This window comes from Triturus cristatus, chromosome 9, assembly GCF_964204655.1.
Source record: "Triturus cristatus chromosome 9, aTriCri1.1, whole genome shotgun sequence".
NCBI classification, from domain to species: domain Eukaryota; kingdom Metazoa; phylum Chordata; class Amphibia; order Caudata; family Salamandridae; genus Triturus; species Triturus cristatus.
The window spans coordinates 1,145,044,662-1,145,058,891 of record NC_140592.1 but is presented as its reverse complement, the minus strand read 5'-3'; the positions used below and the strand labels follow the sequence as shown (position 1 = coordinate 1,145,058,891).

Here is a 14,230-nt window from a genome sequence, read left to right as displayed (position 1 = left end):
TTCGCCATCACCTCCCCCACTGGCACACTATCACTTCAGACAGGTGGGTTTTGCAGATAGTCCGAAGGGGCTACTCCTTCCCCTTGAGACTCTTCCCGCCAGCCATGCCACCTCAGTACCATTGCATGTCGGAGGATCATCTGGCCCTTCTCCAACAGGAAGTTATGGCTCTCTTGGCCAAGGGAGCCATCGAACGAGTTCCTGCCCCAGAAGTAGGTCGTAGTTGCTACTCCCACTACTTTCTGGTGCCCAAGAAGGACAAAGGCCTGCATCCTATCTCGGATCTCAGGAACGTCAACCGCTTCCTCCGGAAGGAGAAGTTCAAAATGTTGAGGCTAGCTCAGGTCCTGTCTGCCCTCTACCCTGGAGAATGGATGGTAGCGTTGGACTTGCAGGACGCCTATTTCCACATCCCCGTCCTGCTGGCCCACAGGCGTTACCTATGGTTCACGGTAGGCCTTGAGCATTTTCAGTTTACCGTGCTCCCCTTCGGCCTTACCAGCGCCCCTCAAGTGTTCACGAAAGTGATGGCGGTGGTCGCAGCTCATCTTCGCAGATCAGGGGTTCCAGTATTCCCCTATCTCGACGACTGGCTTTTGAAGGCAGGCTCACCCCAGGCTGTTGTCTCCCACCTCCAGACTACAGGTCTATCCTCCCGAACAGCGAGTCCGGGATATTCGGGCAATGATTTCAATCTTTCAGCCTCTATACCGGGTTTTGGTCAGGATGACCCTCAGGCTACTGGACCTCATGGCCTCCTGCATCCTGATGGCATATGCAGCCTCTGCAGTGGGACCTGAAGTTCCAGTGGGCACAACATCAGGGGAACCTGTCCTATTGCGTCCAGATCTCGTAGGGAACTGCATCCCAATTGCAGTGGTGGCTAACGAACCAGGATTGGGTCGACAGGCAGATCGCTCTCCCTTCCCCAACTAGAGTTCACAGTGGTGACGGATGCATCACTTCTGGGATGGGGCAACCACATGGGGGAGGCGAAGATCAGAGGCCTTTGGTCTCCAGCTGAGTCCGAGCTCCACATCAACCTTCTGGAGCTTCGGGCGATTCGTCTTGCACAAAACGCATTCCTTCCCTCTGTCCAGGGAAGGGTAGTGCAGGTGTTCACAGACAACACCTCTGCCATGTGGTACTGCAACAAACAAGGCGGGGTGGGGTCATGGGCCATATGTCAAGAAGCTCTCCGTCTCTGGACAAGACTGGAACATCAGGGCATATCCCTGGTGGTTCAACACTCGCAGGTTAGCTGAACGCCAGGGTGGACAAACTCAGCCGCAGGTGCATGATGGATCACGAATGGACTCTTCACTCGGAGGTGGTGCAAGGTCTTTTTCAATAGTGGGGAGAGCCTTGATTAGATCTATTCGCCACCGAAGAGAACGCGCAATATCAGCAATTCTGCGCATTGGAATTTCCAAAGCGGCACTTGCTCAGCTACGCTTTTCGTCGGAAGTGGAGTTGCGGTTTTCAATGCATCTTTCCACCTAAACCACTTCTGCCCAGATTGCTAAATATTATCAAGCGCGACCGGGCCCAAGTCATTCTTGTGGCTCCAGATTGTGCACATAGAGTCTGGTATCCCGAGCTATTACACATGGCCATCGATCCTCCGATCCGACTGCCTCTTCGTGAGGATCTTCTGTCGCAGCAGCATCGGACGGTTCTCCACCCGAACCCGTTCAGTCTCAACACGTGGAGATTGAGCGGCGACAGTTGACAGCTTTCGACCTTTCTCCCGAAGTCTGTGATGTTATCTTGGCAGCCAGGACTCCCTCCACTAAGACGGTATAAGCCTGCAGATGGAACAAATTTGTGGCATGGTGTACAGCAAAGGCTGTGAATCCCCTTTGCATGCCTCTTTCTGAGATTCTCTTGTTCCTCCTTTCTTTGGCCCGGCAGGGCTCTGCTCGGGGCACTCTCAAGGGCTACCTCTCGGCCATTTCAATCTTTCTTAGGCTTCCTGATCAGCCTTCTATTTTCAAGTCCCCTCTCTTTCCTACTGTTCCCTTCGTAATGCCCCAGTGGGACTTGAACTTGGTTCTTACGTATCTGATGTGCGCTCCCTTTGAGCCGCTACATAACTTTCCTCTCATGCTTCTGATTTTAAAAACTGCCTTTCTGCTGGCCATCACCTCTGTGCGCAGGGTGAGTGAGCTCCAAGCTCTTTCTTCTAAACCTCCTTTTCTGGCTGTTCATCCGGACAAGGTTGTCCTTCGAACTCGTCCTTCCTTCCTTCCCAAAGTTATTACTTCTTTCCACATTGGACAAACAATCACTTTGCCCACCTTCTTTCCGCCTCCGCATCCTTCCAAAGAGGAAGAGAGGCTCCACCGTCTGGATCCAAGACGTGCACTTTCATTTTATTTGCATCGCACAAAGCAATTCCGGGTGGATGGCCAGCTCTTTGTTGGCTACGTTGGCGCCAAAAAAGGTCGGGCCATGAACAAACAGACCATTTCGTGATGGGTCGTTTTGTGCATCAAAGCTTGCTATTCCTTGACAAAGAAGGAGCCTCCAGTGGGGTTACGCGCCCATTCCACCAGGGCGACGGCAGCTACCACTGCTTTGGAATGTGGAGTCCCCCTTAATGACATCTGTCATTCAGCTACATGGGCATCGCTGCACATGTTCACAAAACACTACTGCCTGGACAGCCAAGTCTGGAGAGACGGCTTCTTTGGCTGTTCTATTCTCCAGGACTTACTGGTGTGAACTTGGTTCGCAGACCCACCGCCGGGGTTGGTATTGCTGGGGTATCTATTTTAAGGTAAGGAATCTATAACGAATTGTCTGTTTCAGATAAACAAGTTACTTAACTTTGGTAACAATATATCTGTAAGAGACATAGATTAGTTATGGATTCCTTACCGCCCCACCCATCCTCCCCTTTCTGCTAAACTGATTTCCAGGGTTAAGGACTTCCTTTCAGGGCCCTAGTTTTGTGCACCAGTGGTCAGTGTCTTGCATGACTCTGCGCTTCTGGATTGGAAAATCATGTACAGAACTGACGCCAGCGCGAAAGGGCGGTGTCTAAGTAGCTGCCGCGACATCATCCTGGCGACTACGACGCCAATGACGAACGTGGAGCTGAGCGATGCCACCTTTCGACGCGCAGGGGTACTGCTGACAAAAAAACTTTCTGGATCCAGTCTGACGCCTGGGGGTAATTCTAAGACAAGGAATCTATAACTAATCTATGTCTCTTACAGATATATTGTTACCGAAAGTAAGTAACTTGTTCGTTAATGAAGTGAATGTTTCTTGTAGCCCTTATGGGCTATGAATGACCCATACTGCTTTTACATGTACCATGGAACTCCCACTTGTACGACGGAGAATGATTCCAGCATGGGAATCTATGCAAGATGCCAATACTGGAGAACCACACTTACAGGTAAGCAACTTAGGGCCAGATGTAGGTGGCTAAATACCAGTCGGTAACGCCGAAATTCGGTACATTTCAGCGTTACCGACCGGTATTTAGCAATTCCTAATGTAGGTAAGGAATCGGTAAATAAGAATCGGTAAATACCGATTTCCTTATTGCCCTTGCATTTAAGGAATCGGTAATACCGATTCCTTAAATGCAATGTAGGAAGCACATTAAACAGTGCTTTTGAGCCTTAAGAAATCGGTAATTACCACCAATTTCAAGTTGGTGGTAATTACCGATTTCCTTTAAAAAAATCACTTTTTTATTTTTTGTTAAGTGCCATGTGGCACACATTCATGCCCTTAGGGCATGTATGTGCGCCACATGTGCACACATGCACATTTCAGGGGTGCAACAGGGTGTCCTTTTGACACCCTGGCACCCTTGAAAGTGCTCCCGCTATTAGCGATTCGGTAATACCGAATCGCTAATAGTGAATGTCTTCACATTCATTCCTATGGGCCTCCAAGCCCATAGAAATGAATGGGTAGGTATTCCTTATTACCGAATCTCAATTACCGATTTGGTAATAAGGAATATTAAGGATTCAGTATTTTTTACCTACATAGGAAATACCAATTTCTTAATAGCGAATCGGTAAAATTCGCTATTAAGAAATCGGTATTTCAGATTTACCTACATCTGGCCCTTATTTTCTTACAATTCGTCCCTGTATTTGTACCGTCAAATGCTTCTGTTTGATAAGTTATGAAGCTGATGATAAGCTACAAGCAATACTTATAGTGATGCTTTTACATTCTTCCATTCCTTTTTACTTCCAGATATTCTTTGGCTACGTGGAGCAAAATGAGAGTTGGCTTAGCAGCAAGGAAGCCTTTCTTTCCAATGAGGACCTGGGGGTAAGAAGGGAGCCCATGAGCAAGCAAATGAGAGAGCATGTGTGGGTTCTGATTGACTTCAGTGAGACAACCTTCTGGACCGCGGTTGCAGCAGGGGAGTGTGTGTGTGCACATGTGGAGTGTCATTCATGTTATATGTAACAAATAACATGGATGCAGCAAGGCAATTTGGGGCTCATTCACAACAAAATAATAACTTCATAAATCGTAGGCTTGCACTAAAGATTTGCGGAAATCTATTTGGGATTCACAAAAATCTCAGATTCCTGAGTGTAACACCTAACTTTGGAACTTGTTTTCATCTCTTCTCCATCTGCATAATCACTGTCTCTTTATACACAAAGGGCCCTATTATAAGTCTGGCGGTCCGAGGACTGCCAGACACGTGTGGGCGTGGCGGTGGCGTTCCATCCACCGCTGTACCGGCGGTCCGACTGCCCCAGTACGAGTTGGATGGTCAGACCGCCCTGGGACCACTGCCAGGGAATCGCCGTTCCCTGGAGGTGGAGTGGCAGTCAGAGGCTGCAATATGCTTAGCGGGACCACCGCGGTCCCACCAAGCATATTACAAGTTTCCTCTCCACTGGCAGTGACATGGAGGTTTCTACTCCATGTCAACCCTGGTGGAGAGGAAACAAAGGGGGCCTGTGCCTCCTCCACTTGCACATGAACACAGGGGGCGTAACATGTGCCCCCATGTGTGCATGCACAAGGGTTTCTGCATGGTATGTACTTTTCAGTGCATACCATGCAGGAACCTTGTGAGGTGTTCCTATTGCAGTGCCTTTTTCAAAGGCACTGAAGCCTTTGAAAAAGGCACTGCCCTGGGAACGCCATGCTGCCTGCCAGACTACAAATAACTTGCAATCTGGCGTGGGGGGCGGCGTTGAGTCTCGAAGGTGCGGGGGCGCAGTGGTGAAGTACTGGCCGCTCCCACACCACAGAAACTCGTAATCAGGCCCATTGTACCTAATTCACAAAAATAGCTACACATTTGAGTAAGTTTACACTTTTTAGTAAGTTTACTCTTTTTCTGTGTTAGATTTGGCATCTTTTGGCGTGTTTTCCCAATCTTCTTGCTTTCTGACGTCCCGGCCTTGACTCTGTTTTTGCTGGTTTAGTGTCTCTGCGCACTTTCTCACTGCTGTTCAGTGTTAAAGCGCAAGTGCTCCTGTTGTAAATTGTTATTATGGATTGGTGTTTCCATGATTAGCATATTTGATTTACTATTAATTCTCAAGACAGTGCACTGAGAGTGCTAGGGCCTGTAAATCAAATGTTACTAGTGGGCCTACAGCACTGATGCTGCCACCCAAAGAGCCCTGAAAAGGTAACTCGGACCTGCCACTGCAGGGTCTGCGCTCAGTTTGGAACTGCCATGTCGGCTTGGCAAGTGCACCCACGTGCCAGGCCGTAATCTTACCTCTTCTTACATATGTCACCCCTAAGGTAGGCCCAAGGTACCCCTGTGGGCAGGGTGCTGTGTATGTTAAAAGTAGAACATGTACTGGTGTGTGAAACCTGTCCTGGTAGTGAATTATAGTGCAGTTCCTTTTTCACTATGGAAAGTAATCTGTCCCATAGGGTATAATAGGAGCTTTACTTATAACATCTTTTTAGCATAACTTCCCTTTGGGACAAGATAGGGAAGTGGAGTTTAGTATGCCTGGACTCAGAATGTAAAAATGCATCTTTTAGTAAAGGTGATTTTTATGTTCTGTGTTTGAAAATACCACTTTTAGAAGGTAGGTATTTTCTTGCTTAGCCATTCTGTGTGCCTCTGCTGGGTTTGTGGATTGGCTGTCTGGCTTTAGAGTGACAGGGGCTGGGGATGTGCATTCTCTTCAGACAGCCACTGTGGGTGGTCAAGGTGTGTCCTGCCTTTCCTGAATAAATCAGGGCTGTGCTGAATAGACCTGGGCTGAATTTAGAGTAGTGGGAGGATATTTCCTTGCACCTGAATGGGCCTGGTGTGCTGTGGACAATGCTGTCCCCACCTCATGCCAGGAAGCTGGGCCAGAGAGAACCAAATTGCTTTGAACTAAGAACAGACACTCTTTGCCTGAGAGATCAAAGGACTTTTGGGTATAAATGTTGGGGCCCAGACCCCAGGACTTTAGAACTCATTGGAATCAAGGAACCTGCCTAGAAGAAGAGCTGGAAGAGCTGCCAGAAGGAGTACTGCCCCTTTGCTGTGTTGTTGCTTTGTTTGGTTGGCCTGCAGATGCTGCTTCTGCCTTGGGCAGTGAAAGGATTGGACTGATCTTTCTTTACTTGTGCTGAATATCTCCAAGGGCTTGAAGTAGAGATTGCCTCCTGTTCTGAAGTCTCAGGGACTGCAAAGACTTTACCAACCCCTGGGTACCACTTCTGGAACCGTTGTTTCAGTTGCCACAGAGAAGGGAAAAGCAACAGACTCTGTCACCGCATCCGTCGCTGGCTCTGTGTCCTGAAGGCACCGCAGAGGGCACCACCACATCTCGCACCGCAACCCTGGTCTCACCGATGATGGCGACCGATGCCGCAGCCACCGAGCTATTGCTTGCACCGTGACCTGTGGGCACCACACGCTGCAACGCCTCGCTTCACTTTGCCATCCTGGATTTACTGACGCCGTCACTGCTACTCACTTTGACACTCATGACCGCATCGTGGTTGGGGCACCGCTTGTAAGTTTCACGATACCAGCTGCCGCTAACCGGCTCTGTTCCTTGCACCGCATCGAGCACCACTTCGCCCTGCACCTTAAGCCTTGGTCTCACCGCCGCTGTCTGAATGATCGTCACCAAGCCACTGCCTCGTGGGGGCACCGCACCCTGCACCGCTTCTATTTTGCAACGCATTCACGACGGTTGCCACAACCGGCTCGGACCAACGTGCCCGCCGCAACGAGAAAGGTACTGTTCACGAGTCTGTCCAAGCTTTCACTGGTCCGTACCGACGCGGTCAGCTGGAACTGTTTGACTCTGTTGTTTTCAGCATCACAGTAGCCCAGGCCGGAGCTACTGACTCGTAAAAACTGTGTTTTCGAGATATTTCTGCAATTTTTAGGATATCTTGCAAAGTATATATTTTTAAGTCCTGTATGTTGGATTCTTATCGTTTTGGTCTTGTTTTGGATATATAAAAATATTGGATATTTTTTTCTAAACTGGTGTGGTGTCTTTCTGTAGTGTTTTCACTGTATTACTGTTGGTTATGTGCAAATGCTTTACACACTGCCTCTGAGATAAGCTTGACTGCTCATGCCAAGCTACCAAGGGGGTGAGCAGGGGTTATTGTAGGAGTGTAACTCCCTTACCCTGACTAATAAGAAGGGTCCCTACTTGGACAAAAGTGCAAATCATTGCCAACTAGAGACCCCCATTTCTAACGTTCAGTACTCACAAACTCCAACTGTAAGTTACTACTAAAAAAACAGTAGTAAGTCCAGCACTACACATAGCCAACCAATGGTACTGCAACACCGTCCCATAGAAAATAATGGAGGTAGGGACTTGAAATTAAACCCCATAGGAAATCATGTTAAATGGGTGGGTGTTGCAGTCGGAGTTTGTGAATACCCAAAAATAGAAATTTCTGGTGTTTTCGGGAAATCGTGATATGAAAGTAAGCATCTTGAAGGACCATGGAGCACATCCAGTCTCTTTGATTGATTTGAGGAATAATTTGGTATAGTGATTCTTGCTCCGCTGTCGGAGGGGAACCGGACCTGGACAGTCGACGTTGGTCAGTGAGTTGTCGACGCCTGAAGTCTAAGCTGGGGGAAGCAAGCTCTCACTGTTTGGACTGCTGGTTGGCAGAGGGAGTTGTCTGCCTGGAGGCTCATCAGCTTGTACTAAAAAACTTCAAGTGAAGCGAAAAAAATCAACTTCAATATATCAATTAATGACAGAAAGTCAATAACTGACGAGCTCAATGCTCCAGGATCCTCACAGAAGGAGCCGGAAAAAGGAACTGACCTAACTGTCACCAGTGGGGTATGATGGGAGTTTGGAGGTCTTAAAGGCACGGCGCCCGTTTTATTCTTTTGCATTTCTATATGCAGCTTCTGGCTAACTGACTGCTATTATCTTGCCATTTTCCTTGAAAATAAAGGCTAAGTTTAAACAAGTGAAAAGTACACTTTTCTATGTCATGGAAATTTTGCATAGATTGGTATTAGTTTAAATGGAAAATACAATGCAATTTTGGCATTTTTAGCCGTTTGATGGTTTAGGCTGCACATATATATCCCACTTGGGATCCATTATTCTTTATTTGTTGGGAAAGCGGCATGCAGCCCACTGGGGTTACACAAGAGACTACATGATCCATGATGCCACTGGTTGTGGCCACGCCCACTGAGGCGGGATCCTCGTCAAACACTGATGCCTTAAATTGCGTTTTGCCGCCCTCCCGAACTTTGAACATTGCAGCCCATGATTAAGTGCTATCGAGCACGAAACGCGTCGGGAAGCAGGACTTCATTCTCCGATGTCATCAGGTTTCCCTGTTTGCAGTGCCTTCAATAAAGATTCTACAGCTGAATATTTACCGGTCGTGGGCTCTTCCTTAGCAGGCACCTTTGTTGATGGATGTATAGCGGTTCCGCCTGGACCGCGGAAGAGCCTTGCTGTGTATGCAGACCTGCTGGAGCGTCACCCGACCCTCCGGCGTAAGGAGACTGGTGGCTGTTTATTGAAGGATAAGTCCGTTGCAGCATTTGAAAACTGACAGACTCAACCCACTTGGGATCCATTATTCTTTATTTGTTGGGAAAGCGGCATGCAGCCCACTGGGGTTACACAAGTGACTACATGATCCATGATGCCACTGGTTGTGGCCACGCCCACTGAGGCGGGATCCTCGTCAAACACTGATGCCTTAAATTGCGTTTTGCCGCCCTCCCGAACTTTGAACATTGCAGCCCATGATTAAGTGCTATCGAGCACGAAACGCGTCGGGAAGCAGGACTTCATTCTCCGATGTCATCAGGTTTCCCTGTTTGCAGTGCCTTCAATAAAGATTCTACAGCTGAATATTCACCGGTCGTGGGCTCTTCCTTAGCAGGCACCCTTGTTGATGGATGTATAGCGGTTCCGCCTGGACCGCGGAAGAGCCTTGCTGTGTATGCAGACCTGCTGGAGCGTCACCCGACCCTCCGGCGTAAGGAGACTGGTGGCTGTTTATTGAGGGATAAGTCTGTTGCAGCATTTGAAAACTGACAGACTCAACCCACTTGGGATCCATTATTCTTTATTTGTTGGGAAAGCGGCATGCAGCCCACTGGGGTTACACAAGAGACTACATGATCCATGATGCCACTGGTTGTGGCACGCCCACTGAGGCGGGATCCTCGTCAAACACTGATGCCTTAAATTGCGTTTTGCCGCCCTCCCGAACTTTGAACATTGCAGCCCATGATTAAGTGCTATCGAGCACGAAACGCGTCGGGAAGCAGGACTTCATTCTCCGATGTCATCAGGTTTCCCTGTTTGCAGTGTACAATAAAGATTCTACAGCTGAATATTCACCGGTCGTGGGCTCTTCCTTAGCAGGCACCTTTGTTGATGGATATATATATATATATATATACATATATATATATATATATTCAATGAAAAAACCATAGGTTTCACACACGTTATAGTTAGGAATTAGCATTTAAAAAACCTTAGAAATTCAATGAAAAAACCAAAGGTTTCACACACGTTATAGTTAGCTGGACATTTTACTCGTAAAAAACCATTGAAATTCCCCCGTTATAGTTAGTTAAGCTAACTATAACTCGCGCGCCCGCAATGCACTGCTGATGACGTCACATATTACATCACTCATGACATGGTCAGTGACATCACTCATGACATCACTGATGACATCTCAAATGACATCACTGATGACATCACTGATGACATCATCCAGTGAATGTGTGTTTTTCTGAAAATTAAATATGTTTCATATATGTATATCTCAAGGTCGATGGAAGAATAAATGGGTATATAAGTGTCTAAATGGATGATTTGTTTTTGAAAAATTTATTGTGTAACTGACTGATTAGGTGTATCATAGTGAATACATGGCTTAGTGAGTAATGTTTAAATATGTATATATCTGTATCAGTCTTTCACTTTGTGTATAAGTGGCTGCATGGGTTGGTGAGCAGCTACATGAGTGTTTATATAGGTTATTAGTTGGTTTTTTGGGTATCAGTATAAGTGTCTGATGTCTTTATGGTTCGATGGGGGGTATTACGTAGTGCATAGGTGCATGAATGAGTGACTTACTGTTTGTATGTGTTGAAGATAGTATGTGTGCAGGACTGCATGGGTGGATGAGTGTGTGTATGGGTGTGTTAGTGAGTGAGTCTCTACAGTGTTTTTATGAGTAACTACATATGTTTTAAACTAGTATATGTGACTATTGGTGTATATAAGTGAGTATATGTGAGAGTGAGAGATTGAAAGAGTTCCTGTATGAATAAGTATGTGTTTCTATAAGTGATTGTTTAAAAGACTAAGTATGTGTAAGTTTTTGTAGAAGTAAGTGTGGTGGTGTGTGTATAACTGTATATGCAAGTAAATGGATGTTTGATTCTTTATTAGCATGAGTGACTATGTGTGTGAGTAACTCTACGGATGAGTGGCATTGTGTAACAGGATGTATAGGTGTATGAGTACATATGATGAGTGAGTACATGTATGAGTGACTGTATAGGACTGTTGGTGAATGAGTGGATGTGTATGTGGATCTTAGAATTACTGAAGAGGTTGTTGTATCTGGTATTGGTATGTCCATTGTTTTGAAAAGTTTAGTCTCTTTTTATGAATGTGTGTATCAAAGGTTATATTAGGGTGAGAGGAGGTCTGCCACTCTATCACAAGGATGATGTCATTAGTGATGTCATCAGTGATGTCATTTGAGATGTCATCAGTGATGTCATGAGTGATGTCACTGACCATGTCATGAGTGATGTAATATGTGACGTCATCAGCAGTGCATTGCGGGCGCGCGAGTTATAGTTAGCTTAACTAACTATAACGGGGGAATTTCAATGGTTTTTTACGAGTAAAATGTCCAGCTAACTATAACGTGTGTGAAACCTTTGGTTTTTTCATTGAATTTCTAAGGTTTTTTAAATGCTAATTCCTAACTATAACGTGTGTGAAACCTATGGTTTTTTCATTGAATTAGCAAGGTTTTTTAAATGCAAATTCCTAACTATAACGTGTGTGAAACCTATGGTTTTTTCAGTGAATTTGTACGGTTTTTTAAATGCTAAGTTATGTATTTTTTTCTATTTTTTTTACATATTTTTTTTTTAAATTTTCTATCCTTTTTTTAAGACTGTGGTTAAATTTTTAAAATTCTATAATATGTTTTTTTACAAATATTTTACAATACAAAAAGGTAAAATTTATTAGCAATACCTTTTACTCCTTTTTTTTTTTTTTTTTTTTAGTACGCGTACCGTAAGCTTACGGTAAGCGTACGGTTTACGCAACGCCCGTAATTTTTCTACGCTGTTTGCGTATAGTTACGCAATTTGCGTATCCGCGCGTACTCCGCGTGGGACGCGTACGCGTGTACGCTACACGCGCACGTTACGCGGAAGTGTCGGGTAGTGACTGTTATGCGCATGCGCGCAAGCGCGTGTCTTTTTTACGCGCATGCGCACTTTTGCCGTAAGCGTACCGTAAGCGTACCGTAAGCGTACGGTAGGTCATGTGATCATGAAACACAACTTTTGATTGGTTGAAACTACTTTCAGTTCTAGAACTCTCCTACACCACACCCATTCCCCTCATTTCTGCTTGTGATCCCTTAGGAGAAGGAGCTGGGTTGTCTTTGTGATACGATGGCAGACCAGCAGAGCTCTTCTGAGAGTGAGGCTAGCACTAGCACCACTACCTTGAGGCAGAGAGCGAGGAAACAAAAGACCTCTTATGTATGGGATTATTTTACTTTTCCTGAAGGCCAGAAAAAGGTAAATGCACCCTTAGTAACTTGCAAGCTGTGTAAGCGTGTACTTTCAAGAGGTAATCCTGACAGGAAGTATTCCTTTGGGAATCATACCATGAAGAGACACCTCAAGGATGTACACAGAAGGACACATGCTCGACTTTTTGGAGGTAACCCTTCAGAAAGTCAACCAAGCACATCCACAGCAGCTCAGCCTGGACCATCATCTGCAGGGCTGACTCCTTCTTCTGCAGGTCAGGTGAGCCCTTCATCTGTGGGGGGAGCATCTCCTTTTGCTGGCCCTCTGGAAATTAACCCTCGATTTCGGAGGGTTGATATTCGATGCGCCTCTTGTCATGATCTAATTTGTCATAGGGAGACCAGTGTTTCCCTAGTGAACAACAAAATAGATCAGCACACTTGTCGCAGAGACTAATTTTCCCATTCTTTCTTTCCTCTGTCCCTGCATGAACACAACGGCTCTTTTAAGAGCCAACCTTATCTTTCATCTTTTTTTTATATATGTTTTTAAAAACTTTTTTTTTTTTTTTTTTACCGTACGCGTACGGTGCGCGTAATTTTTTTTTTTTTTTTAAAAAACACAAAAAATCAATTATCACATTACAAGGTCCTTGAGAGACTACAATGAAAAACTGAAAATGTGATTGTAGAGAAGTAGAAAAAAAGGAACCATCATATTATTCACTTACCATACCCACTCAAAAAAATATTTATTCATTTTTTTTTAAAAAAATTGCTTTAAAAATGGTTCTAGTTTTCGAAAATTTTCTATATCAATCTGAAAAAAAAGAAAAAAGTATTAATATTTTTTAAAACATTTGATAATACAGTACACATATTTACATATTTATCAAAAAATATTTTTGCCTTAATTTGAATGCACACTTACTGCTCTTTTTTTTTGGCAAGTGAAAATCACTTATACAGACTGACACATTATAAATCCACTTTTCAGATTTTTTTAAAAGCACATGTCCATACTGCTTTTTCAGACCACCACCATGTGTATCCTGGGTGACTGCCTACAGTCCAGCAAGGGCAACCAGCCTTAGTGATGCTGAATGTATTTGCATTACAGACTGAAACCTCAAAACCCCACTCGCTTGTAAATACTGTGCATGATTATACATGGAAAGGAGCTGGGTGTGTGCTAAGAGTCTGCTTCTTCCCCCAAAAAATCGCTCCCCCTTTTTCCTACTAATGCAACTGTGAAATCACCAGAGCAAAACGCAATAAATCTCTGCCTGTAATTCCTATTTGCACACAGAGTCATGTTTTCACATTAGTCCCAAAACGAAATTTCTTTGCCAATTTGAATGCACACTTACTGCTCTTTTTTTTTTGCAAGTGAAAATCACTTTTACAGACTGACACATTATGAAACCACTTTTCAGATTTTTTTAAATTGCACATGTCCAGACTGCTTTTTCAGACCACCACCATGTGTATCCTCGGTGACTGCCTACACTCCAGCAAGGGCAACCAGCCTTAGTGATCCTGATTGTATTTGCATTACAGACTGAAACCTCAAAACCCCACTCGCTTCTAAATACTGTGCATGATTCCACATGGTAAGCAGCTGGGTGTGTGCTAAGAGTCTGCTTCTTCCCCCAAAAAATCGCTCCCCCTTTTTCCTACTAATGCAACTGTGAAATCACCAGAGCAAAACGCAATAAATCTCTGCCTCTAATTCCTATTTGCACACAGAGTCATGTTTTCACATTAGTCCCAAAACGAAATTTCTTTGCCAATTTGAATGCACACTTACTGCTCTTTTTTTTTTGCAAGTGAAAATCACTTTTACAGACTGACACATTATGAAACCACTTTTCAGATTTTTTTAAATTGCACATGTCCAGACTGCTTTTTCAGACCACCACCATGTGTATCCTCGGTGACTGCCTACACTCCAGCAAGGGCAACCAGCCTTAGTGATGCAGAATGTATTTGCATTACAGAC

General features: G+C 45.1%; 1 protein-coding gene across 1 annotated transcript in view; it reads left to right on the top strand.

Annotated features, from left to right (window-relative positions):
• The window catches only part of SPTBN5 (spectrin beta, non-erythrocytic 5), a 1,776,766-nt gene that overhangs the window by 1,318,048 nt on the left and 444,488 nt on the right, over positions 1–14,230 (top strand). Inside the window, exon 48 of the mRNA XM_085627084.1 lies at positions 4,231–4,308. Coding sequence (XP_085483210.1) covers positions 4,231–4,308 — 78 coding nt within the window. The remainder of the gene's footprint in view (positions 1–4,230; positions 4,309–14,230) is intronic.